Here is a 25345-nt window from a genome sequence, read left to right as displayed (position 1 = left end):
GTCGTTAGAAACATACTAGCTGTCATGACTCATAGCTCGCTTGCGTCTGGGGAGACGGCAAGAATCACTGTCAGAGCAGTGATGATCAAAGCAGTTGCCATGAAGGCAATCAAGGTGACGCTGCCACGGCTCGCTGGGAACTTGCCCCTGACGATCCAATATTGGCTTTCGAAGTAGCGGTGGAACCCGATCAAAAGGACGATGATGGAGACCCCGATGAATGTGGCGCCTAGAGGTTTGCCGAGAGCTCGTAGACGACTCGACTTCGATGCGGCTGCCATCATCGCGGCGTCATATTCATGAGGCATAACCAAGGGAGGAAATTGGCCGGAGCCATTGAGGCTGGTCGCATTCGTGGTAGTGCTATTCAATCGGAAAAGTTGTGTCACTGCGATGCCGATAGAAGCAAAGCCCAACGAAGTTCTTAACCATGCCAGGAATGTTCTCTCTATTTGTTTAAATCAGGGGGTCAATTCCTTTTGTTTCATTCATTCATTCATTCATTCATTTCAATCAGTTGATTTGGTGGGGGGCAAGGAGAGCGCACCTAAAGCAAGATGGTCTCGAGCCACACTGCCCTTGTTGTCGAGCTCCAGAGTACCGTACTTGTCCATGAGACGGCCGAAACAGGATCGAGTAGTTTCTTCGTCTGGATCCGCCGTATTCCCACTGCGACCGGCGGCTGTCTGCGAAAAGTCTTTCCCGCGACCATTGGCGACACCCGTAGCGACACCACCTGTGGACTGGTAATCCCGTCTCAATGGATCATCGCTCCCACTGAAGATGGGGGTCTCCTCATTCTGACCAGGCCGTGACTGTCTCTGTCCTGATGTCGGCATCGATTGTGATGTTGCGAGTGGGCTTCGGTGGTTGGAAGAATGTGAAGACAGCCGGCGACCTCCGGCCGAGTCGCCATTTGAAGGCGGTGATGAGATCAGATATGCAGGGTCTGACGTCGAGCCATCGTTAGTATTCTTACTCCCCGACTCCCGGTCGAGACTCTTTCCACGGCGATATGTGGCTTCGTCGTCAAGGGTGCTCATGATGGCGTGCTCGATGGTCTTTAGCCAATCGCGACTGCCGCCCCAACCTGGGACCTTCGAGGCCTCGACAGCACTTTGTCAGGTCTTTTCTTAGCTTTGAACTCGACAGGATAATCTATGGCTAGGTCGAGATCTGTGTCTTCAGCGGTCCGGTCTCGGAGAAAGTGTGCAGACAACACGCTTTGGTTGCGGTTCCCTTCGTGTCTTTCACTGACCGCGTTCTGTCCCCTCTGGTCACATGACAGCGGCGGCCGTGTGACCCAAAACAGTATGGCGGCCAGATGACCAGCGATCATGTGGCTGGGCGCTAGGCCGGAATAGGCCAGGGGCTGGGGAAGCCGAACGCTAATCCCTATTTGACTCTTAGTGTCTCCGGCAGTCCTTTGCAAGCTTATGTCATTATTAATATTATTGCCTACGGGACATCCATCAAAATTGTTGCTTGACATACCTAGCAACTTTCACTGCGAGATGAGCTCCGGCAAGCCGTTACCAGATAAAATGGATTTATCAAAGAAATTACAGAACCTTCGATCGCACGACCGCAAAAGCTCAAGCGCCGCTTCTTCACGAGATCCTGCGCCGGCGACCCCGCCTCTCCCCTCTCCTCCAGACCTGTCAGCATCTCACCGCTACCTACGTCCAGTGCGTCGAATCCTGTCTCCAGAAGACCATGAAACGTTTCTCTCCTCACCCACATACACTCTTGTGCTTGGATTTATATTCGGTCTCTCCGACGCCGTGCGTGGTCATGCGCTGACGGACCTCAAAGAAGTTCCTGCGACGTCAAACATCCCCAAGGTCCTCTCGATAGTCGACAACCTTGACGAGCTGGTCAAGAAACACCCGTCGCTCGACCAGGGCGGGTCTCGATTTGGCAACCCGGCGTTCCGCACGTTCTTCGACGATGTCGCTGTGCAGAGCACGGGATGGCATAAAACGATACTGGGGCTGGAAGACGACAGCGCGATCGAGGAGATATCGACATATCTGATCCATTCTCTGGGATCCCGAGACCGGCTAGATTACGGATCAGGCCACGAGCTCAATTTCATGATGTGGCTGCTGTGTCTGTACCAGACGGGAATTCTTTCCGCGACGGATTTCCAGCCGATCGTCTTCCGCGTTTACGTCCGGTATATGCACCTCATGCGCGACATCCAGATGACATACTATCTCGAGCCTGCGGGCTCGCACGGCGTCTGGGGCCTGGATGACTATCACTTCCTGCCGTTCCTGTTCGGGGCCGCCCAGCTGGTGGCGCATCCGTACATCACCCCGCTGTCGATCCACAACACGGCCGTTCTAGACGAAGAAGGAGACAAGTTCCTATATCTGGACCAGGTGCGGTGGGTGGACAGCGTCAAGACGGTCAAGGGCCTACGATGGCACAGCCCGATGCTCGACGACATCTCTGGCGCGAAGAGCTGGTTCAAGGTTGAGAGCGGGATGAAGAAGATGTTCGTCAAGGAGGTTCTGGGCAAGCTGCCCATCATGCAACATTTCTTGTTTGGCAGCTTGATCCCTGCCGAGACGGCGATGGGGGAGCGCGGAGCCGGCGGGGAGGGCCATCATCACGACGAGGAAGCCGAGGCGGCCGTCCATTCGCATGCGGGTCACCAGCACACGACGGACTTCTTTGGCGATTGCTGTGGCATCAAGGTCCCGAGTACTGTGGCCGCGGGGGCAGAAATGCGAAAACGAATGGGGGGGTCTGGCTTACGGCCGATTCCATTCGACTAGTAGAACCTTCATTCACTTTGCCTGATATAATCTTCCTACTCTACCTCTTCCCTCTAAGTAGCTACCTAGTAGGTACTACCTAAGTAATCATGTAGTACTGTACCTAGAACTACCTAAACTGCCGAGGCATTAATGTCTCTGCTAACTGATCCCTGATTGGCTCGCACGGTCCACCACAACCACCAACTTCAATCTGGATCCAGGCTCGTCTACAAGCACTTTGCACATTACGGAGTCATTACACCTGATATATCCTGATATAACCTGGTATCATATCTGCCAGTATCTGGTGGTATGTATTCATGGTCCCTAGGGACTCCATGAACCAGAACCAGAACCAGAGCCATCCCGCCACAGCCACATCCAAGACGACAAACAGAAACCAAAGAACCGAAGGCTTTGACAGACTGAAAGATGCCAGACGAATATACCTCCGCTGTAGGAAGCGGCAAACTCAAACTGAAGGGGGGCAAAGTGAGCGATGGCCGCGTAGAGAAGAAGAAAAAGAGGAACAAGAGCAAGAAGGAGCCAAGCGAGGAAGAAGACCGGGAAAAAGCGAATCAATCTGTCTCTGAAAGAACCGAAGAGAGAGAGACTGGATCTCCTTCTTTCCACGAGTCAACTGGGCCGGCTAGCTTCGAGAAAACGGAGGCAGAGAAGAGACATGACGAAACCAGGAAGAAGAGGGTGAGCTTCCCCCTTCTGTTCTTCTCTTCTCGACGACAACTCTCTCATGAACGCATTGTTAATAATTTTAGCTACATGATCGTCTCCGTCGAGAAGGTGCCAAGACGCACAAGGAACGCGTGGAAGACCTAAACAAGTATCTGAGTCGGCTGAGTGAGCACCATGATATGTATGTCTGCCTTACTCTGTGCCTGATCTGTTGGCAGTGCTGACCTCTGACCTCTTAGGCCGAGAATCGGACCGGGATAACACTTCTTTCTGCCGTGTTGTACGAATATAGATACCTATTCTTCTAGTTGTATGGAAAAATATCCTACTCTACGCTCCATCACATGAAGTAATAATCTGTATATTCATCCCGCGTGCAGGAGACGGATAGCCGTCGGTCTATTCAAGAATAGGATATGAAGAAGTGGTAATCACATCACGGAACACTGACAGGAGAGCAAGCCTCCTGAGAAACCCGCTGGACAAAATGAGAAATATATAAAACATTGAACCCCCCCCCCGCGCTTGTTGTAACGCCATGCGTATGATTCCGGGAAGAGAGAAAATAAAAAAAAAGGAAAAGCTGACAGACAAAATAAAACGAGAAATCAAAAAAAAGAACAAGAGGACGATAACCCAACCCCAGATAGAAGAAGAAAAGTCGTATAATTATAGTTAAGGTTGGCAGTGTCGAAACCACGAGGCCATGAGGATTTGAATGATTGAGGGCTCTCTCATACACCCTTGATGACGGTGGTGCGCTCGCTGTTGAGCTTATCGGCGTTGCGAGCATGGGACTCTTTCTTGCAGTTCTCCAGCCCCGTGCACGAGTGTGCTTCAAGCATGCGGTGCTTTGAGCAGAAGTGGCCGCTGCAGAAGCTGCAGTCTCCGACGATGCGTTGAGCGGCTTCCTTGCACTCCTTGAAGTTGCAACGAGGCTTGCGGACAGGAGCCATGATTGTATGAACGAGCTGTAAGACCGATACGGAGACGGGAGGCAACGATAGGAGGGTACGTAGTATTCCGGCGGGGGCCAACGATAGGTCTGGTCTCGGCGACGAGGTATTTCGGAGTGGCACTAGTGTTATAGGTAGGTCTAGTTTCGAGCGCAGTGAAAGCCGGGATGAGGAGAGGGTGGTGAGGAGGAGGTGGTGGAGGAGGAGGAGGAGGAGGAGGCGGTAGATAAGGAGAACCGGTTATCGGAAGGGACGGGAGCGCAGAACGAAGGATGGGGAAGAATGAATGGCAAGAAAACGATGAAAGGAGGAGGAATTGGGAAGTCAATTTAAAGACGGATGGGCGATGGGATGGGCAGGCGACGAACTGCTGAGTCACCGAGCGACGATCCAGGAAAGCGTTTTTGTGAGGTCAGGCAGTGCTGAGGGTACTCCGTAGGTACACTGACTGTACAGTAACTACTAGTTACTCCGTATGTGACGGAAGGGGGAAGGTGGAGGCAAAATTGGGAGTGGAGCTGCTGCTGGTCCCAGAAGCTTCGAAGGCGCTTACTTCGGAATACTTTTATTATTAAGAAGTAGTATTGCCTTCTTTAAGTATAAAGTATTCAAGTTATCCATTGCCTATTATTCAGGCTTGGAGTGTATTTCTCGCTTGACTTGGAGTCCCTAATGGAACCGGTGACTGTATTGTACTGTTCCTTGTGATGAGTGAGTGCCTGAACCGATGACCGGGAGGCAAATGGCAAAACCTGCTAACTGTATCATGTAGTACTGTCTAATAGTTACTACATATAGTTATTCTGTAATTAGCTATTCTGTAATTAGTTATTCTGTAACTAGTTAGTAGTTATATGTAGGTATACCTAGTTATCTACCTACCTTGGTAGTTACTACCTAGGTAGGTACCGCTTGTCAACGTGCTGTACTCCAAACTGCAGCATACAAGACCCCACGAGTCATTCATATCCACGATTTGGTCTCGCAATCAAAGTTTTTCGAGGCAAAAGAATTGGACTGAAAGAGAGAAATGAAACAAGGTTCGCCAGCCTTTCCGGATCCCGGGACGCTGTCGCAAGGTACCACGTAGCCGTCCCAGATGATGACGGGACACGGAACTCTCCAGGTTTTCCTTTGAAGGGATGGATGGATTTTTCTTCTGCTGACTTGTCACTATCACACGTCGTCTCCTTCGCAACGGAACCAGGAAGCCAGACCCGGACACGATGGCAGATGTGATGCCTGATCCGATGCCGTACGGTAAGTCTGTATGGGAACGGTGGTAGGCCACACGTGACCGCCCTCGCATGATCCAGTCACGTTCGGACACGCTCAATCATTTATAACTAAATCATTACCCCGTACCTTGCCTAGATGCCTAATAATTAGGTACGGAGTTTGTATTATTTACTACATATTTCCCATAGTTAGTAACTGCATACGATGCCTGAAGGCAAAGCAGGCGGCTCTCGAGACGGGCTTTTGCGGACCGTCCGCTTCAACGGCCTTGAATAATACGAAGTACCTGGTAGTAGATTAGGTACCTAGAGATACTTGTATTTTATGGGCAATATTTAGTACCGTTTACTATAGTAGTAATCTGTCATTGGTTACTATCTAACTATCTATTCCCTACTAAATCTAATGGTATCATTTAGAGCTGATAGTTTCAATACAAAGTTCACTAGTAGGAGTCATGTATTAATTAATTAAGTAACATGTACACGTAGAGCTCACGCCATCGCCCCTAGCCGAGGTCTTACACGGAGCACTACATACGGAGTACTCGATTTGATAACTCACATACTACATAGTACGGAGTACTTACTGCGTACTTTGTTTTGTGTGCTCCATACTCAAACGCTTGACCAAATCATCCTTGCGTGGCATCTTGGAGTAGACACACTGGCGCACGGCCTGGGATGTTGGAACGCTGCATGAGTCCAGCTCATGTGCGTCATATGATCGTGCAATAAGATTGGCGAGTAATTCTGCTTGGGGCTGCGAAGTTGTTGACGGGGATACGACTCTCGAGTAGATAAGAGAGAGAGGGAGAGAGGGAGAGAGTTACATGGATACTAAGTACCTAGGTATGTAGTGGGTGCCATCTCCGCAGTAATTAATAACCATAACAGGGTCAGTCGGAATTATCCTGGAATGCCTTATCAAATCGTCGTGAGTTGGTACATACTACATGGTACATACCTGCTAGATAACTAACTAACTAACTAACTACCTAGTTAGTAGATACCCAGTACGTCTACCAAGTACAGAATACTCCGTACAGATTCATGATACCTGCATAGTCATTATTCTAACCATAACGCCGCCCACCGGATATGAACGTAAACTTAGAAAGAAAAAAAAGCAACAGTAGAAGCTTAAACGCCCTCCACGACCTTCCCGGCATCCGGATCGAGGTAATCCTCCCGCTCGGCGGCCTCGTACTCGCCCACGAGGTCCATCACCACGGCGCGGGCCTCGTCGAACTCACCCAGCCCATCCGCAAAGGGCGCTTCCTTCTTGTACTGCTCGAGGAAGGCATTGCGCTTGCGCAACCGGTCGTATTGCTGCACGATCCGCTTGAACAGCGTCGCAACAGAGGTGTGGTTCGCGAGCATCAGCCCGCTGACCCGGTGCGTGTTCTGCAGGTACGGTGACTTCTTCGTCAGCGCCACCTGGATGCTGGCAGGGCCCCAGGGGATGAAGGAGGCCAGGCGACGCTCCCGGATTCGCAGCAGAGACTTGTGCACGTCCGTCGGGTCCGCCTCGCCTTGGATGATGTTGAGGATGCTGATGTAGCAGCTCGATTTGCTCGGGTTGATCGACACCATCCGGTTCTTGGGTTGAAGGAGCCGTCGCATCACGTCTAGGACCGTCGTCTTTCGTACCGTCTTTGCTTCTTCGATATTGGTTCCCGTAAAGGGTGTGTACGAGGTGATCAGGAAGTGGCTGCGCGGAGTAGGAATGAGGGAGGCAATGATGCCGACGAGGTCATTGTGCATGTAACCGGGGTAGCGGAGCGTCGTGGTTGAAGCAGACATAACAGTAGATACCTGTATTTTTTTTTTCGAAAGATGAGCATATTAATATAAGAAATATTACCACCTGCAGAACGTACAAGTTGGTTGGTCTGCTGGAAGGAAGGCTCCTGGACATGGAGGCGGTCGGCAACAATCCTAGACAAAGCGCCGTTATCCAAAACAACCTAGATCACCTGTCAGAATGATACGTGCCAGTAATTCTGAAATGATTCTTACCACAGAGTCTGCGTTCTGTGTCAGCCTTCGCATGGCCAGCAAGCTGTTGTAAGGATTCACCACGACGTCTACAGACTGAGTATCCGGAAACACAGAGTATGTTTGGATGAGCTTCTTGGGGAATCGGTCGTTCATCCGCTCCAGAATAAAGCTTCCCAGGCCTGAGCCAGTCCCGCCAGCAATCGAATGTAGTAGCATGAAACCCTGGTAACGAACCATCAGCCAGATATTCCCAGACTTTCAAATCTCAGGCCATATGTCCTCTAGCCTACCTCAAGCGAGTCACTTCCATCCGCCTCTCGGTCAATCATGTCGAAGATCTCCTCCTGAACGACTTCACCCGCTGCATATCCAGCCGCCCAGTTGTTCCCCGCGCCAATCCCCTGCTGTCCGATGAAAAAGTTCTCCGGGTTGTAGATATTTCGGTAAGGGCCGGTTTGGATGCCATTGAGGACCTGGTGCAAAAAGGTTAAATCCTAGTAAAAGACGAATGAATGCCTTCTTTGAGCGCTTGCCGTACCCTAGGCTCTAAATCGAGGAGGATTGCTCGAGGGATGTACCGCGTATCGTCACTCTGTCTCCCGTATTAGCTTCGGCATATCCTGAGAAACATCATTGGTATCTCTTTGATTCTTATACCTGGTAGAAGAACACATCTTTGCGATCACCTCCTTCGGTCGCGAACTCCTCCAGATTCCCGTCCTGGCTGATCCCGTGCTCTAGACAAAGCTGCTGCCAGAACTGCGCCCCGACTGGAACAATAGCAAAGTCAATAAGAAGTACCAATATAGGCTGGCGATAAATAAACCGTTGAATCAAGGCTGGGGATGAGGACTCCGTTCGGTTGTTAGGACGCACCGTTATTGCCGCATTGGCCGGCTTGGATCGTGATGATTTCCCTAGAGAAGAGATTATGTGATCAGTTTACTGACAGAAAATAGGAAACACGAACTCAAGACTTCAACTTGTCAGCCGTGCTGGACTCACCTGGGCATTGTTCCTGGGCCGCAGAAGTGGTCGAGGTGAATTACGCGTAGCGCGTTTCCGCGGGGAAAGTTTCCATGTGGTGAAGAAGGCACCGCTCAGGGATGGCTGGAGGCGGCGATGATGCCCAACACAGTGGTTGAACCCACGAATCTTTTAATTAGAATTTTGGGTTCTTTTTGAACTTTTAAGGAGTCCGAAATGACTATATGACGAGGAGATTTATTCCTGGTGATTGAACCGTGGGTCGGAGCCGCTGTCAAGGTCGCTACGGAATACAAAGACCTACTACATACTAGTAACTAGTAGTTACTACTATAGTGACCTGCTATTCAGAGTACACCAAATGGATACTAATGAACTCGAAGGATCATTTGATGATGCTACTGTGAAAATCGACTTACAAAGGCACTTTGATCACAAAGTAAAAGCAAACGCTCAATGCAAGCGACCTACTTTTAGAAACCAGCCTTGCAAGTAGACACCAGCATACCGACGCCAGCGACAACACCATCCACGATTCTAACACTCTTCCCATATTCGCGTCCGTACACCCGGACGCACCCTGCCCTGACTGCTTCCTCCATACCGGCCATTCCGGCACAGCCCAAGCAGATCGCGCCAACCCGGCTGGGTGTATTCTGGAGTAATCTCTCGGTAGCCTCGACCATCCTCCGCTTCACCTCTTCCGGCGGGGTTTCATGAAGCTCGACAGCGGTCAGACCTGTAGTTTCGACTCCGGCGAAGCGGTTCGTCTGGCCTTGTTCCTCCGGGTTACTCGCCGGTCTGACTAACATATCAGTGACGGCTTTGCTGAGTTCTGCCTTCCAGACACTTCCCGTCGTTACAATACCGAAGGTTTCTGCTCCTTGAATCTTGGTGAATTCCTGGTCATCGAGAAGGTGGAAGCAGCTGATCAGAACAAGAGACGTTGAGATACTAGCTTCGAAGATCCCTGTCACAAATTTCCTTCGAGACGACGATGACGATAAACACTCCGCTTCGATATTCCCGATTTCCTCTTTCAAAATGCCCACCAGTGGATGGGCGGAATAACACGCCACCAGGAAGCCGTCGTACTTGGGAACGAGTGGCAGGACAAAGGGTCTGCAGTGTAACGCGGACTTGACCGAATCCTCGCCTGAATTGATACTGGGCACTCCATCGATGACAAGTCCGTCTGGCAGTGGAACGGCCTCATTTGCAGGCGCCGTGAAATAATCGAATTCGACGTCCGAATAGTTGAGTGCTCCGATGATGGGCTTCAGCGCCTCGGTCATATGAGTCGAGGTATTTGGGTTAATGATCAGGATGGAGATGCCTCGACGTCCCCCTGTCTGTGAATCCATACTGCCGAACTGCAGCAAGGATGAACCTATGCGTTTAAAATCTGAATCTGTGTATCCTATTGAGGGTGGCGTGCAGTGGGCGCGGCGCATCAACCCTGGCTGTCAAAGCGGATAGGCACCTTATGTGGTAGTACGGAGTACGGAGTATAGAGAACGAAGCCAACGGTGAACGCCTTGGTCTGTGCGTATATCGTCCTAGGATGACTCGTATCGATTTATAAAGCAGCCATTGGTATCTGTTCTATCTTATGAGTCATGTCTGAAGTGTTACCTCGTAAACTTGAGGTATGGGAAGAGGGGTCGATAAACAGAAAGCCACATTATTACTACCTCCTGTTTTGAACCGTTATGGAGACATCTCATTCAAAGGATGACTTTTCAATCCATAGAATAAGCTACAGTCTCCCAGTAGACCTCCAATAGGCAGCTAATCGTGTTCCTGACGTGATTTCAGGCAAGTTTTGGGACTTGATTAACAATCACCTCCGGGATTCGCCCCGCTCGATCTCAACTCACCCCACCTATTATTGAGAGACTTGAGAGTCAAGACATCACATAGTCCAGGAACATAGACCTACACGTCATTCTACAGCTCGCCCTGTTTCCCCGAAAAGTCTCAAGATGCCTCTTGTTGTGCAGAACGTAAAGCCGAGGGCCATCCTTGGGTTGATGACCTTTGGACCCGACGTGGCTGCCGGGGCCCGTATCACCTCCCTCGACGAGTTCAACAAGTGCCTCGACTATTTCCAGCAGCAAGGTTACAACGAGGTCGACACTGCTCGGATCTACGTCGGGGGTGCACAGGAGGCTTTCACAGCCCAGGCGGGATGGAAACAGAGGGGTCTCACACTGGCGACCAAATGGTATCCCCAAGCGCCGGGGGACCACAAGCCCAATGTGCTGCGGGAGCGTTTGGAGCTGTCGCTGAAGGAATTGGCTACCGAGCAGGTTGACATCTTCTACCTCCATGCGCCGGACCGGTCGGTACCATTCGCGGAGACCCTGGAGGCCGCCAACGAGCTACACAAGGAGGGGAAGTTTGTGCAACTGGGTCTGAGCAACTATACAGCCTTTGAAGTCGCAGAGATTGTCACCATGTGCAACGAGCGAGGGTGGGTGCGTCCGACGATCTTCCAAGCCATGTACAACGCCATCAGTGAGTTCTCCCGGCCATCCCTCTCCCTTGGAGAGAAGAAAATAAGGAATGGAGTTGCGAACTAACACCCCACCCAGCACGTTCGATTGAAACCGAGCTGGTCCATGCCTGTCGCCGCTATGGTCTCGATATTGTCGTCTATAACCCTCTGGCTGGTGGTGTCTTGGCGGGCAAGTACAAGTCGAAAGATGTCCCTGCTGAGGGCCGATACAGCGACAAAACAAACGCTGGTCCGAGGTACCGAGACCGGTACTTCAAAGATGCCACGTTCGACGCCCTTAGAGTCATAGAGCCCGCTATCGAGAAGCACGGTCTGACCATGGCCGAGACTGCCTTGCGCTGGATCCACCACCACTCCGCACTGAACATGAAAGACGGTGGCCGCGATGGCGTGCTGCTTGGAGTGAGTAGCTACACACAGTTGCAGGAGAACCTGCGAGATATTGAAAAGGGGCCATTGCCGGAGGAGATTGTTGAGGCCTTGGACCAGGCCTGGCTGATTGCAAAGCCCACAACGGCCAACTACTGGCATCTGGATTTGAAATATTCGTATGACACGCAGGAGGCACTCTTCAAGCCCAAGAAGGCTTGATCTTGTACATGATTTGTTAGATGGTAGCTAGTTGGTTAGGTATAACTAAAGAACTAACTAGGTAGTTGATAGAGTACAAATCTCTCAATAAATCATCACCCTACCTAGGAAAGACGTTTAAAACTCATCCATTGCAAATCGAGAGCAGCTCGTTCGATAAAAAATCCCCGAGAGCCGGCGGAAGCGTTCTAGAAGCTGCCTGTCTTCTTTACGAGTTTTGACCGAGAAACCGCCGGCAGTGGAAATGCACCACCAGATTCGCTTGATCAGCGACGTGCCTAATACTATTCTTTTAAAATGCTTCCGAAGAAATGGGACTCTGACTCAGACATCAATCTTCACTTGTAAAATAGCTCTTTGTTATCCAAAACTGACGTCATAACCAGCGACATTAGTATGGCTGAGTAATTTTGCTGTTGCGCCCTCTAAAGAACGGCTCTCGCTGTTTTCCCCAGGATTCAACAGTATCAAAGAGAATTCAAGTAATCTGTGATATGACTAGGCAGTAATGCTTCCTGTATTTCTATCAAGAGACCTTGAGAACAGTCTCTGTGTCCTTGTCCTGGTGTTTGTCCAAATCGCGTCATCGATAGTTGACTGTCAGTAAGATGGACCAGCTCCACCTCAGGCTGATCCGGGTCTCGACCGAAATATATCCTCACTGTTGTGAGTGCCGAATATCCTTAAGGACAAGACTTGACTATAAAAGTTCCGATTCCATACGCTGGTCAGTGATTTGAGCATCAAGGTAAACACAAGACGGAAGTTCACTGTCATCCCCAAAAACTTGAGACTCTGGACACTATTGCTCACTATGGAAGGCGAGCCTGTATCCACACCGTCAAATCCAACGCCCAACGGAGGCCTCTATCTGCAGAGTGCCGCTTCCTCGAAGACGACCTGTGCTACCGATGACAGTCAGCCGGGAGAGGATGCTGCTGGAGATAACGACGATGGCGAGACCTTTGAGATCGAGATTCCGTTGGACATGCAGCGGATAGACAAGCATGACAAGGGTTGGAGACGGTTTGTCCGGAATTTCACTCCATCGTAGGTCTCTCGTTGTAGATTCCTCCCATGTTTCGTTGCTAACAGGGTTGGGCCATCAGCTGGTTCTCTGTGACAACAGGCACGGGAATGATCTCGATGCTCCTTAATACCCTCCCATACAACGGCCGGTGGCTGTACTGGATCTCTGTGGCGGTTTTTGCACTCAACGTCTTTCTTTTCGTCATGGCGTGTCTCCTGACCTTGTTGCGGTTCGCTCTATATCCGGAAACGATCAGGGCCACCATTGCAGATCCGGTGCAGTCAATGGTTCTGGGTGGCTTTCCAATGAGTCTGGCAACGATAATCAATATGTTCTGCTTCGTCTGCGTGCCTGTTTGTGGTGAATGGGCTGTGACCTTCGTCTGGGTTCTGTGGATCATCGATGCCTTGATATCTGTGGCCACCGCGCTCACCCTTCCATTTGTAGTGTGAGTAACAAGCCGATCCTCAACAAGGCCGTTAGGTGGAGAGAGGAAAATTGGCTCATAACAAAACGATCTACAGCATGTCTCGAGGACGCATCGTCCACCTTTCGACCATGACGGCGGTCTGGCTGATGCCAGCCTCGACTTGCCCTCTCGCCGCCGGCAGCGGTTCGATCGTTGCTGGTCTCCTCCCAAACGCCGATCATGTACTTTGGACCCTCATCGCGAGCTACGTCATATGGGGCCTTGGGTTGTCTCTTGCCATGATGATCTACGTTATCTACTTTCAGCGCCTGACATTCCACAAAATCCCACCCAAGGAGGTCATCGTGAGTGTGTTTCTACCTTTGGGATCAGTAGGGTCGGGGAGCTACGCGTAAGTTGATCCCACAAAATGCAGGAACCATCAACCTTCTTTTTTCTCATGGTGTACAATACAGGATTATGAGACTGGGCTCGGTAGCTTTGGATATATTCCCGAAAACAAACTCGCTCCGCAGCGTAGATGCAGCACCAGTCTTCTATGCCATGGGCTTCATGATCGGGCTGTTAATGTGGGCCTTCGGATTGGTCTGGCTGTTCTTTGCGTCTGCATCTATTGCAAGATGTAGGCATTTCCCCTTCAATATCGGTTGGTGGGCATTTACTTTTCCCCTGGGCGCACTTGCTTTGAGTACCTGTCGGCTGGGACGCGAACTGCCTTCGGTGGTCTTTGACGTGCTGGGTACAGTAAGTGGCCGCTGTTTTTCAAATCTCTCATGCGAGGACAGTACGCTAAAGGGGCACTGCAGATTATTTCTTTGGTTGCTGTGGTCTTGTGGATGATATGCTCTCTCGGCACAGTACAGGGCATCATGTCTGGCAAACTATTCGTTGCGCCAACTCTTGTCGAGACGAAGCATAAAGAGGTTGACAAAGATTGCTTTGCATAAGCAAATAGATATGGTCTGTCTGACTGACCTATTGCCTTGCATTTGAGGGCGTTCACAGACCCTCGCATCTGGGCGAGCTGCACATACCATGATCCCTCGTTGTATTTACTGGCTACTAGTTAGCGATTTGAGCAACCGACATAATGATAATTCAATGCCTTGATGTCTCCACGGCAGAAAATTCAAAATTCCTCCTGTCGTACATGCGTGTACAGTCCAGCTTCCAGAAACTTGTTCGTGCAGCGGGCATCATCCGGACTTTATCTACCTCGGAGCTGCCCTGCACTCCTTTCCACCACCCGACAACAACGAGACACTCTTGGATTGTTATCATGATGTATACACGCGTCGATACCTGCTTCTTGAAGTGGAAAAATCCAGAAATGTCACATATCTACTATATTTAATGAAAACCTTGCAGCGTAAGATTCAAAAAGCCGTCAGTCCTCACCCAACCCCCTAACATCCACCTCGCAGCTGCAAAGTAGCATATTATGCATCCTTTGTTTCTCCTGCATTGGTATCCCCACTGACAATGGCTCCGTCCTAATAGGACTACGATAAGCCCTAGAACTCCTTCCCTACCCGCTGTGTAACCATCTCGAAATTGAAATTGCGACAGGGCAGCACAGGACGATTTACAACTGGAATGTGAGTGGAGGCCATATGAAAGGCCCAGATCTATGCCACTCAAACGCATGTCATCATGGGCACAACCCCCTTCCTTCTCCAGTACACCATCAGGATAGAGGTGTACGACGTTCGAACAGCGACCTGGCCTCATCGTTTCTGGACGAGGAGGGGGGGAAGAGGTGGCGTGGCGTCTACTACCCCAAGAAGCAGCTTGGACATGGGGAGCTATGTACTAATACAGTGTCACCATATCTTGGGGCAAGTCTAGTTCCATGGGAAAGCTGTGTTTGACCGAGAGAGTACGCGCTATCGACTATGAGGCTTTTTGGAGGTCCCGAGGGCGCCGGTATCAAGGGATTACACCTCACATTCCCGCCACGCAAAATGACGCGCCGAAGCGGGAGATGCAAGACCAATGGGTAAGATTTTGTCTCAAAGTTTATGCTTGTTCAACCTGGCGTTTTTTATACACGAAGGCTCAATATGGTGGGGGGAGGAGAGGTGGAAAAGGCCATTGTGGTCGGTCACCAGTAGATATCGCCGCCGGTCCTACATATGGCGACACACCCTGATGCTTGTCAAACCTAACTCTCTCTATAAAGAAAGCGTCAGCAAGCCTCTTTTAGGATGGGCCTCGTTAAAAAAGCCTTTGGGCACTCTCACCTTACCAATTCGAGCATCATGTCTCAGATTATAGCCTCGTCATCAAGAAGACGAGACGATCAATCTAGTCAGGTTGACTGTTCTTCCATTCAGGAAGCTGATGACGAAAAGGCTCTGAAATCCGATGTGCATGTCTCGATATGCAAAGAGATCCCCGAACTTGGTGATCCGGCCGAGGAGCAGCGGTTTTGGTTCCAACGGTCCAAGAACTACAACCCCAATGCCATAGCGACTCAACCTTCCGTCTTTGACGATCCAGATCTAGCGGAAGAGTACAAACCACATCCCAGCTGGGAAAATCTTCATCGCTTCGACCCGTCTGCTAGGTGGACATGGGCTGAGGAATATGTATGTCGAGATCCTAGCATGTCCATTTGTGAATCTTCGGCGGAATCAAGACGCTAAGATCTGCCAGAAAGTCGTTAGGAAGATTGACATGCGCATCTTGGGATTCGCCATCTTGCTGCTCATTGCCATGGAGTTCGACCGATCTAATATCCGTGGGTGTTTCGTTTCATCTGTACATGGTGATTGGTTTCCATTGCTGATGATTTCTCATTGAATGACAGAACAAGCAAATGCCGATAACTTCTTGGCTGAACTACATCTGACAAGAGATGGTCTGTACCTATAAACACTATCAAGCTCTATCTTCAAACGCTAATCCAATCGCACTTAGACTACAATCTGGGGAACACGATCTTCAAACTATGTTATCTCTCCGCTGATCTACCGTCACAGCTGTTCTGCAAGTGGCTAGGCGTCGACAGGTTCCTCCCGATGCAAATGACAGCCTGGGCAATTGTTGCATCATGCCAATTCTGGCTATCTGGCAGGACGTCGTTTCTCGCGTGTCGTGCCCTTCTCGGCATTTTTCAGGGAGGATTTACACCAGCGGTCAGCCATTAACAGGCCTTTCAATGATAGGTGGTGAAGCATATCCGTACTGATTCTGAGCAGATTATCCTATATTTCTCATACTTCTACAAACACCATGAGCTTTCAATACGATTGGGCCTCTGGTACTCGGCTATCTCAGTTGCAGATATCATTGCGGGCATTCTAGCCTTTGGGATTTTTCACCTGAATGATATGGTGCCGGGTATCAGCGGTTGGCGTTGGCTCTTCCTTTGCGAGGTACCTTTGACCTATGCTTTGGCTCTTATTTATGCATCTCTAAAGTAGTTAACAGGGCATTTTTACTTTATTGATCGGCCTCGTGGCTTTCATCCTTATACCGCCCTCGCCTACGCAGACGGCCAATTGGGCAAGAGGCAAGAAAGGCTGGTTCACAGAGCGGTAGGGTCCCAGACCGACCCCTATTGGAAAAATAAAAGCGAAGAGATAGCCTGACTTATGATATTTTCCAGAGAGGAGATTATCATGGTCAACCGTGTGATTCGGGAGGATCCGAGCAAGGGGACCATGCATAACCGAGAAGCGATAACGTTCAGCCTGCTACGAAAGAGTCTGTTTGATTTCGACCTCTGGCCGTTGTACATCATAGGCCTTGTATTCCAGATGCCTTATTGTCAGTAAACTTACAGGCAATCTTTTCTTCTCCGACGCTAACTGGTTAAACAGGGACGCTTTCCCCTTATTTCACATTGCTTATGAAGGACTTTGGATTTTCTACGTACCAAGTTATCTTACTTGCAATGCCATACAGTGTAAGTGAAGCAGGGAAGCCATATCAGTCCATCTTTCAAGACAAAAGAAAAGAAAGAAAACTAACCCCTGTCCAGGGCATCAACCTGGTTACAAGGCTGGGTATTACTTATGCATCTGAGATCTTCAACTCACTGGCCGTGATGTGCATCTTCGCCCAATTATGGACGCTGCCATTTCTCATATATATGAATGTGGTGGACTTTAGCAATGTCAATAAATGGGTCGCTTGGACGGTGCTCACCCTTGTACTCGGCTTCCCACAAAGTATGCCTGCCCTTGCTATTACATTCAACGCCCAATGGGTCACAGACTGACTCTCCCCTCGCAGCGCACCCAATCCATGCCGGTTGGACTTCTCGAAACTCCAACAGTGTTCGGTCCAGAGCAGTTGCGGCCGCTTTGTACAATATGTTTGTCCAGGGGGGTGGAATGATTGGTTCAAATGTATACCAAGATTGTACGTCTTCTCTGGGCTCAGGCTTTCATTACACTCCCCCATGCCTCCTTGCTGCCTTCATACTAATACTCACCCTAATAACCAGCGGATGCGCCACGCTACGTTGTTGGAAACCGAGTACTTCTCATTATCATCTGCGTTAATATCCTTGTCTACTCCTTGACCAAGTTGTACTATATTCTACGGAATCGTCACCGAGACAGAAAGTGGTTCACCATGACGGAGGACCAGAGAATGGAGTATGTTGCAACGACCACGACGGAGGGTAACAAACGGCTCGATTTCCGATTCTCGCATTAGGTGGTCTTCATCTGACTCTTTAAAACTACTACCTACGTTTACGCAACAACTGGTTCATAAAAACGACTAACGACAGATTGACACGCAAGGGACTAAGATTAGCTATGGTATGTTAGGATTATATACAAGTTTTCCAAATGCAACTCGAGATATTTTCATCTTACAGTGCCTCTCAACGTAAATATCAAAAAGAGAGAATAGTACTAGACTTGGTATACTTGCCCATCCAACCATCCAAAGCCTTTATGTAAGCATGGCACTAGTGGTATACACTAACCCAACCCGGCAATGCGGCATGCTGAGACACTGTCACGTGTCCTTATCCGTGTTCGGCTTATCGCATCGGGGGAATCAACCCTGAGCAGCAACGTTTCTTCACACCGTCCAGTGGTTTTCCGCAGTCACTGTTCAGGGTGCGTTCTGATTCTCTATCGATTTCCTATATTCTCTCTCTGCTTTGGTTTCAGACTCCCTACGTGCCGAAGAGACCGCTTGCTCCTTGTCAGGGCTGGGTACGCGTCGTCCCTGAGCGTGACCGCAAGTACCGTCGTCAGCTCATCCAGGACTTGATGTGCCCAGAGACCTGGTGTATAATGTTCGCCTGGAGAGTTGTATCGCATCACTTGCTTTTTGGCTTTTAACATAGAATTATCTCCCTTCCTCTCTATCTTGACAGATGAGGGCCGAAACCCCGAGTAATCTGGTCTAGAACTTCTTATCTTGCAGCGATACCACGTCACACCCTCCCTTACCCGACGCTGTTATCTCCCATACTCATTCACTCGTTCCTCGCGGGCCGTTATTCGAGCCATTATAACTCGGACCAGCAAACCCGCCTGTCTGCCTACACCGTTTAGAACCTTTGTATCACCCTTCGTTCCGCCAAGGTGGCCTCCAATACGTCGCATCCTCGCCATTCGATAGAGAGCTGGGATCGAGAGCCCAGCCTAGATGTCCAGGAAGACGGTACCGAAATGTCAAGAATACAACCACGTTTCCACCGATCACCAGAAGGGCAGATGGAAGAACCCCTGTTGAGAGACGACAGCGATCGACATGGTCGCCTGTCCGGTAGGCGGGATTCGATAGGGAATACCGAAGCTCGGCCCATGCTACACCATTCCACACGACCCACGATCAGGAGTAGAAGCCCAGAATACACGGCCGATAATGCGACACGCCAGAAATATATCATTGCATCAGGGTTCTTGCTGCTGAGCTTGGTGAGCTTTGTCGTCCAGACAGAGACCGCAGTCTATATCCAGCATGAGTTACATTGGGATAAACCGTACTGCATGTTGTGAGTTCTGTCTTCGCGCCTGCTTGTTATGAGAGATGTCTCCTAATGAATTTCTACTTTGGTTTAGGTATTTTACTCACGGGTCATGGGCCCTGCTCTGGCCTTTCCAACTTCTCATCTTGCGAATTCAGAAACGAAAACTTTCTTGGGACGCCTTCTGGCGGCGCCATGTTTATCTCCTCAGGTCCACGGCGCAGATGGTCCAAACCCAAGACCTGCACTTGGCCTCTCGCGGTGGGCACCACCGATCGCCCGTTCCGTATATGCTCAAGATGACTGCGTTTGTCACCACTGCCCTGACAATCGCTGGCAGCTCGTGGTATGTGGCCGTGAACATGACAACACCCAGCGACTTAACTGCGATCTATAACTGTTCAGCCTTCTTTGCATACGCTTTCTCTATCCCTCTGTTGAATGATAAACTGCGCTTTGACAAGGTATTTTCAGTCGTCGTTGCAATCATCGGCGTTCTTATCGTGGCGTACGGCGATAAAGAAGATAGTTCGGCGGATGGCGGCGCAAGCGGCGGCGGCAAAGTCAAGCATGAGGCCCAGAATAGGCTCATGGGTAATATCCTCGTTGGCATCGGAAGTGTCTTGTACGGTCTGTACGAGGTGTTGTACAAACGACTCGCCTGTCCTCCCGAGGGCACGAGTCCAGGTCGGAGTATGATCTTTGCGAACACCTTCGGCAGCCTGGTCGGGTGTTTCACGCTACTCGTGCTTTGGATCCCCTTGCCTATCCTGCACTTTCTCGGGATAGAAACTTTCCGCTGGCCTACGGGTGAAGCTGCACGGATGTTAATGATCTCCGTCCTCGCAAATGCTAGTACGTCACCCTCTTTTCTTCTTCATCAACCCCTTTTGATTCCTTTTTTCCCTATTGACAAAGACTGACACCTACCTCCAGCATTTTCCGGCTCCTTCCTAGTCCTCATCTCTCTGACTTCGCCCGTCCTCTCATCCGTGGCTGCCTTGCTCACCATCTTCATCGTCGCCATCGTGGACTGGATGCGCACCGGCCAGCCCCTGTCTAGCGCAGCCATCATCGGCGGCATCTTAATTATTGTTGCCTTCTTCCTGCTGAGCTGGAGCACTTATCGGGAGATGAGCGAGGAACAAAAGAAGCACCACGCCCAGGATGAAACAGAGTCGGAAATGGACGACTAGTCAGTTAGACTGCTCTACTCTCTCCGATATTTTTCCTCTTTTCTTCTCTTTTTTTTTTTCTTCTTGGATAACCTTTTTATTCTCTTCCTTTTACCTCGTGCTATATTTACTCGGATAGATTTCTTTTTATAACTTGTTCTAGGCAAGTTCGGTTGGTGGTTATCTTGCTGTTTCGACTAGAATAGTATACCCGATGGGATAGTCTGAATTCTACACACAAGATGCATTTGCATTCAATAAGAACAGGATCGCTTCTATACTAGCTAGCTACACAGATAAGGTAATTTCGAGCGCAGGCAAAAAGCATGAGGATCTTTCATATGGCCTTTCCCCCTTGCAAGTTCAACTGAACGATCCACCTATTACGATGGTACTCCGTACATTGATTGACTTGGGTGGGGGGGAGCTCAAGAAAAACAACACTCATGCAAGGGAAAAGAGATCTCCCACTTATCTGGGACCCAGCTTGTCCAAGGCACGAGCACCCTGTTCGGCCCATTCTTGCTTGCTCACCCACATGTCTTCCTTGTCGGCAATCTGATTGAAAGAAGAGAAAAAGAAAATCAGTATGACTATACGGTATCGGGGATATTGAGTTAAATTGATAAGCTTACCAGGTTGGCCAGAACGGCACCGCCCAGGAACACCATGTGCCTTCGTCGGGGAGGGTCCTCGATGCGGACCTTGAATTTCTGCAAGGATGTCAGTAGGGGGGATCGAAAGGGTATATGTATTTTTTCTGGAATAGAACTAAAGCATACGTTAAGTCTCTCCGGGTTGCCGCCCAGAACTCGTGTAAGCCACAACTGCTTCAACTCCTTCTCCAGTCGCGAAGGCAGACCAGGATACATGCTGCTGCCGCCACTGAGCACAATAGCCTTGTACAAACTGGAACGCACGTCGACGTTTGTGCCCTGAATGGTGTTGAAGAGCATTTCGGCCATGCCGGGCTGGTCAACATCGACCAGGTGCGGCTGGAACAGACACTCGGGCGCTTCGAAGCGTTCGCTGCCCACCCGGATGACTCGGCCGTCAGGGAGCGTGTATGATTCCACAAGCACGGTGGTATCCTCTGACAGTTTCTGGTCCAGCTCCAGATCGTACGAGACATAACACAGTTTCTCCTTGATCTGGCGCACTGTTTCAAAGTCGGCGGTCCGGTTCAAGGCATAGCCCCGGCGGAGGAGCAGGGCGATCAGGTTCCGAGTCACGTCGCGACCGGCAACATCCAACCGTTTGATGTGGTGGTCCAGCACCGTGGATTCGTACACGGGAATAATGTGCGTGACGCCGTCACCGGAATCTACCACCACGCCGCTGCTGAGACCTTGGGCATACAGGGCCAGCACGGCCTGGATTGCCACGTACACGCCGCCGAAGTTGTATCCTTCCAGCATCACCTCGGCCATCTTTTCCCGGTTCTTGAGAGGGTTCATGGGCGGCTCCGTCAGGAGAATCTTCCGGCCGGTAGGGTCGATCTTCATCTTGTCGTAAAAGGTGTAGTTCCATAGGTGCTGCATATCATCCCACTTCTTCACAATACCATTTTCCATCTAAGCCGCGCCCCGTCCGGGGGCGAGTTCCGTTAACTAAAACTATATCTCCCCATGTCTGCCTTGCGACAGTCCTGCAGACGGGTAACGATCCGGGGAGGGGGAGGAGGGGGGAGGGTATCCAGGTTCAGGTTTTGCCAGAAAAGAAGAAGAAGAAAAACGTACAGGATAGCTGATCTGAAGCATCGATCTAGCTGCCGCCGCTTCATCTCCGCACATGATATCCTTGACGACAATATCGCCGGCCTGTTCTTCGGTACGTAATATAGGCCGCCCCACTATGGAGGGGAATTGGTGCTCTGGGAAGTTCTAAAGGGGGATAAGGGATCAGTTCGTCGGTCTCTCGTTGATGGATGCCTGGAGCACTCACCTGCGCAGCATATCCAACCTTGAGGAATCCAGTTCCCCCGTCGAGCACTGGGGAGGGTAGTTAGTTGCCTGGGCGGGAATTCGAAAACGCGGCGAAGAGGCCAATTGAGGACTCACCAATGGGCACATCCGCCATGGCTGTTGTCTAGTTGTCGCAGATTGCAAGACCAAAGAATATACAGGGATAGAACAACACAAAAGAAGAAAAGAGGGCGGCGTTGGGTGGAATGAGGCTGAGTAGTGGGTGTATACACGAGGTGCTTTTCCCCAGGTGTCGTCGGTCCACGTTGGCGGTGACGGACAGCAATGACGAACTAGCGCTTGCCCCCCCAAACAACGTCCGTCTGTCTCACTCTCGACCATCAACATAAATTCATTCTGTCTGGACTCTACAGTCTCTCCATTATTAACTATCTTCTCGACGGAGTGTTCAAGGGCTCGCTCGAAGCTCACTGCGGTACAGCAGGAATATCAAGATTCTAGTGTCTGTGTCTGAAGACCTGAGCTGACTGTAGTAGAAACACTGTCACATACTACTGTACCATATATAATGCATCTGAGTATGGAAGGAATATCTAGCAGTAGGTCGATATACGCTGTTATTCTGCGGCAGATATGAGAATCGCCAAAGGAGTAATATTTCCAGCATCCTTTTTCTCATGAGCAGACAAAAAAAGAAATAGTAGGACAGTACCGAACAGTTTGCGCATTTACAATAGTTCCCAATATTCGGTTGGGACCAGAGCCAGAATATAATATAGAAATGCAATCGTCATCGTCTCCAAAGAGAGAGAGAGAGAGAGAGATCAGAGGGTAAAAAAAGGAGCAAGGCATGCGTGAAAGACTTGAGTCCCCCCCTTCCCGCGCTAAATCATAAGGATTTGAAACCAAAAGAAGTAGATCGGAGCCAAAAAAAAATATATAATCAAGTTGAATAGAAGAAAAAAATCCTAACGCCTGCTTCATACAAAGAACCAACGATGAATAGCTCCCGCCTTATTCGTATACGAGGGGAGGGACTGCTACTACCGAAATGGAGGATAGGGATGTGGAGAGTTGCAAGTGACGTCTGGCTTGACTCGGACGAGGTCGACCAGACTTGGAAACGCCTCGGCGAAGCTCGGACCGACCGACCAGTTGGCAAGATTGCGGAGGTGTCGTTCGAAGATGGGGTTGATCAGCAATTCGCCGGACTCGCTGGTGGACAGCAGACAGTCGGCGGCTTCGTATGGCCAGTTGATCGACAGGTCCCGGGTGAAGGGAACGGACCAGCTGTCCAAGGGGTAATCCTGATAGGAGATGATCACCCGCTCGCGGAGTCGCGGCCAGGGGAGGTAGTCCATCCAGGCGGGATGCGGGGTGAGGAGCTGGCAGGGCCGCGGAGCAAGCCATTCCGGGAGACGGTCGTAATTCTCCTGCGTTGGGTAGACCTGCCACCGCATGAGGAGAAACATGGTGTAGAGGACAGCCACCTGTTCGGGGAGGGTGGAAATCTCCGGAAACACGCGGAGGAGGTCCGTGAAGACTTTTGATAGAGGGTGAGAGGTGGCGCTTTTCTCCGGATTGAGCAGGGATAGGACGCTCGGATACGGGGGCCCAGCGAGTTTTTGCTTGGAGACCCCCTGGGCGGCTTCCTGCTGTCGGGCCTGCAAAAAGTCGCGGAGAACGGCATCGATGGCACAGGTCGGCTCGATGTTGCGTATTGGAGCGATGATGGATGGAACCGGGGAGTCAGTGGACGAGCCATTGACCGGCTGGGTATAGAGTGGAGTCAAGTTATTATTGTTCAGCTGGGAGGAAGTGGAAGAGGAGGAGGATCGGGCGATGTCTGATATACGGCGGATGCTGTCGATCCGGTGGACCTGCTGGGAACTGTCCAACAGGAAATTGAAGCCCAAGCGGTCCTCGGAGCAGCTGAAATCTAGCCCATGCGCCAAGTTCTGCCGTTGCTGATCCAAAGCCAGTCGGATGGTCGACGAGGGGTCTGCACTGGTCGCGCTACTCCGACGGCTGTCAGGCAGAGGGGGCGGGGGATGCGTGGGCGACGGGGTTTCGACACTGGGGATCGACTCGGGATACGAGCGTTCGCCCGTGGCCGAGCGATGTGTATGAGGCGTGAAGTTGTGGATGTCTGGTAAAGGGGATAGGTTAGTTGGAGGAGGAGGAGGAGGAGGAGGAGGTTGAGACACTGGCTTCGACTGGAAGCCGGGGGCAGCCAGATCTATTAAAGATTCGATCAGCATGTGCAAAACCCTCATCAATCAATCAATCCATTTCCATCACCATATTTTTTTTTCCGGCTTACATGAAATCTCGTGCCTCCCCAGCAACGGCTGCACGATATCCATAATATTCTTCAGCCCCCGTCTCATATCCTGGTTCTCGGCCACGAGGTGCTCATTCTGCCTCAATGCGGTCTGCAGGTCGAGGAATGGTTTCCGGGAGGACAGTTCGCGAACCTGCTTCTCCAGCGAATCGATATGGGCCTTGGTGCGTTCCCGGATCGCCCGCTGCGCCTGGCGGTCGTTGGCTCGCTTCTTGGCCAATTGCTCCGGCGTCAGGTTCGCAACCCCTCGCGCGGACGTGCTGTGCAGCTTGCGTTTCCGCCCAGCGGCCGCCGAGAAGTCCCCCTCGCCGCCCGTGGGGGTCTCCGCGCCCGACGCAGGCTGCGCCGTCGACAGCGGCGAGGGCTCTCGCTTCGGCAGAGGCGCCGTCGAGTCGAGCTGGGCCAACTCTGTGTGGTGCGACGACGGGTCGAGGTCGAGGTCGAGCGACGGCGGTGCACTGTCGACCGGTGCGCGGCTTGCCATGGCCTCACACGCGGGCGCTACTGGGAATGCACATACACCATCCAGAAGGGCTGGGGCGGCTCTCGTCGCTGCTGCGGTCGCTCAGGAGTCAATAGGGAAGCCAGTGGAGGGGGGGTTTCGCTGGTGGTGAGAAGGGGGGGGGGGTTTGTTGCTGGCGTTGTTCGGGGGCCGTGTCGGCTGGGTGGTGTCGCGTCCAGAGGTCTGTGTGTGGAGCTGCTGGTGGTGGGAAATACATGATTGTCGTAGAGTGACCTG

At 51.0% G+C, this 25345-nt stretch overlaps 12 protein-coding genes across 12 annotated transcripts; 6 read left to right on the top strand and 6 right to left on the bottom strand.

Moving 5' to 3' along the window:
• Positions 1–29: 29 nt before the first annotated feature.
• On the bottom strand, positions 30–857 carry ASPZODRAFT_49881 (hypothetical protein; the record flags this gene model as incomplete). Its single annotated transcript, XM_022728412.1, has 2 exons — positions 30–448; positions 548–857. Coding segments are annotated over 2 exons (729 nt in total), but the record flags the coding sequence as incomplete, so codon positions are not given.
• A 657-nt stretch (positions 858–1514) lies between these two features.
• On the top strand, positions 1515–2786 carry ASPZODRAFT_13059 (hypothetical protein; the record flags this gene model as incomplete). The annotated part of the gene is made up of 1 exon (XM_022722540.1): positions 1515–2786. One exon carries the CDS (start codon positions 1515–1517, stop codon positions 2784–2786), a length of 1272 nt encoding a protein of 423 aa, XP_022584464.1.
• A 414-nt stretch (positions 2787–3200) lies between these two features.
• ASPZODRAFT_149407 (hypothetical protein) lies at positions 3201–3722 on the top strand (the record flags this gene model as incomplete). Its single annotated transcript, XM_022725484.1, has 3 exons — positions 3201–3473; positions 3545–3642; positions 3701–3722. 3 exons carry the CDS (start codon positions 3201–3203, stop codon positions 3720–3722), a joined length of 393 nt encoding a protein of 130 aa, XP_022584463.1.
• Positions 3723–4195: 473 nt separating this feature from the next.
• ASPZODRAFT_57756 (hypothetical protein) lies at positions 4196–4417 on the bottom strand (the record flags this gene model as incomplete). The annotated part of the gene is made up of 1 exon (XM_022728707.1): positions 4196–4417. One exon carries the CDS (start codon positions 4415–4417, stop codon positions 4196–4198), a length of 222 nt encoding a protein of 73 aa, XP_022584462.1.
• A 2133-nt stretch (positions 4418–6550) lies between these two features.
• On the bottom strand, positions 6551–8851 carry ASPZODRAFT_128539 (hypothetical protein). The gene is made up of 8 exons (XM_022722050.1): positions 8665–8851; positions 8536–8576; positions 8317–8429; positions 8198–8251; positions 7950–8132; positions 7678–7881; positions 7539–7625; positions 6551–7473 (listed from the first exon to the last, which is right to left on the bottom strand). Exons 1-8 carry the CDS (start codon positions 8670–8672, stop codon positions 6799–6801), a joined length of 1365 nt encoding a protein of 454 aa, XP_022584461.1. The 5' UTR covers positions 8673–8851; the 3' UTR covers positions 6551–6798.
• Positions 8852–9119: 268 nt separating this feature from the next.
• ASPZODRAFT_139295 (hypothetical protein) lies at positions 9120–10010 on the bottom strand (the record flags this gene model as incomplete). Its single annotated transcript, XM_022724542.1, has 1 exon — positions 9120–10010. One exon carries the CDS (start codon positions 10008–10010, stop codon positions 9120–9122), a length of 891 nt encoding a protein of 296 aa, XP_022584460.1.
• Positions 10011–10631: 621 nt separating this feature from the next.
• Positions 10632–11758, top strand: ASPZODRAFT_59043 (hypothetical protein; the record flags this gene model as incomplete). Its single annotated transcript, XM_022728819.1, has 2 exons — positions 10632–11166; positions 11244–11758. 2 exons carry the CDS (start codon positions 10632–10634, stop codon positions 11756–11758), a joined length of 1050 nt encoding a protein of 349 aa, XP_022584459.1.
• Positions 11759–12746: 988 nt separating this feature from the next.
• ASPZODRAFT_149402 (hypothetical protein) lies at positions 12747–14165 on the top strand (the record flags this gene model as incomplete). The annotated part of the gene is made up of 5 exons (XM_022725483.1): positions 12747–12808; positions 12868–13236; positions 13313–13609; positions 13674–13962; positions 14025–14165. 5 exons carry the CDS (start codon positions 12747–12749, stop codon positions 14163–14165), a joined length of 1158 nt encoding a protein of 385 aa, XP_022584458.1.
• A 1314-nt stretch (positions 14166–15479) lies between these two features.
• On the top strand, positions 15480–17889 carry ASPZODRAFT_59291 (hypothetical protein; the record flags this gene model as incomplete). The annotated part of the gene is made up of 11 exons (XM_022728836.1): positions 15480–15809; positions 15877–15961; positions 16031–16081; positions 16141–16358; positions 16422–16598; positions 16654–16760; positions 16832–16992; positions 17046–17131; positions 17207–17396; positions 17461–17589; positions 17675–17889. 11 exons carry the CDS (start codon positions 15480–15482, stop codon positions 17887–17889), a joined length of 1749 nt encoding a protein of 582 aa, XP_022584457.1.
• Positions 17890–18697: 808 nt separating this feature from the next.
• ASPZODRAFT_1074071 (hypothetical protein) lies at positions 18698–20629 on the top strand. The gene is made up of 3 exons (XM_022720947.1): positions 18698–19189; positions 19257–20017; positions 20099–20629. Exons 1-3 carry the CDS (start codon positions 18864–18866, stop codon positions 20356–20358), a joined length of 1347 nt encoding a protein of 448 aa, XP_022584456.1. The 5' UTR covers positions 18698–18863; the 3' UTR covers positions 20359–20629.
• A 128-nt stretch (positions 20630–20757) lies between these two features.
• On the bottom strand, positions 20758–22429 carry ASPZODRAFT_128531 (hypothetical protein). The gene is made up of 6 exons (XM_022722049.1): positions 22398–22429; positions 22282–22328; positions 22077–22220; positions 21120–21911; positions 20973–21050; positions 20758–20895 (listed from the first exon to the last, which is right to left on the bottom strand). Exons 1-6 carry the CDS (start codon positions 22414–22416, stop codon positions 20809–20811), a joined length of 1167 nt encoding a protein of 388 aa, XP_022584455.1. The 5' UTR covers positions 22417–22429; the 3' UTR covers positions 20758–20808.
• An 876-nt stretch (positions 22430–23305) lies between these two features.
• Positions 23306–25090, bottom strand: ASPZODRAFT_58617 (hypothetical protein; the record flags this gene model as incomplete). Its single annotated transcript, XM_022728785.1, has 2 exons — positions 23306–24501; positions 24586–25090. 2 exons carry the CDS (start codon positions 25088–25090, stop codon positions 23306–23308), a joined length of 1701 nt encoding a protein of 566 aa, XP_022584454.1.
• Between the last annotated feature and the right edge of the window lie 255 nt (positions 25091–25345).

Source organism: Penicilliopsis zonata (genome assembly GCF_001890105.1).
Source record: "Penicilliopsis zonata CBS 506.65 unplaced genomic scaffold ASPZOscaffold_2, whole genome shotgun sequence".
Classification (NCBI taxonomy): domain Eukaryota; kingdom Fungi; phylum Ascomycota; class Eurotiomycetes; order Eurotiales; family Aspergillaceae; genus Penicilliopsis; species Penicilliopsis zonata.
This window is presented reverse-complemented; position numbering and strand designations above follow the sequence as displayed.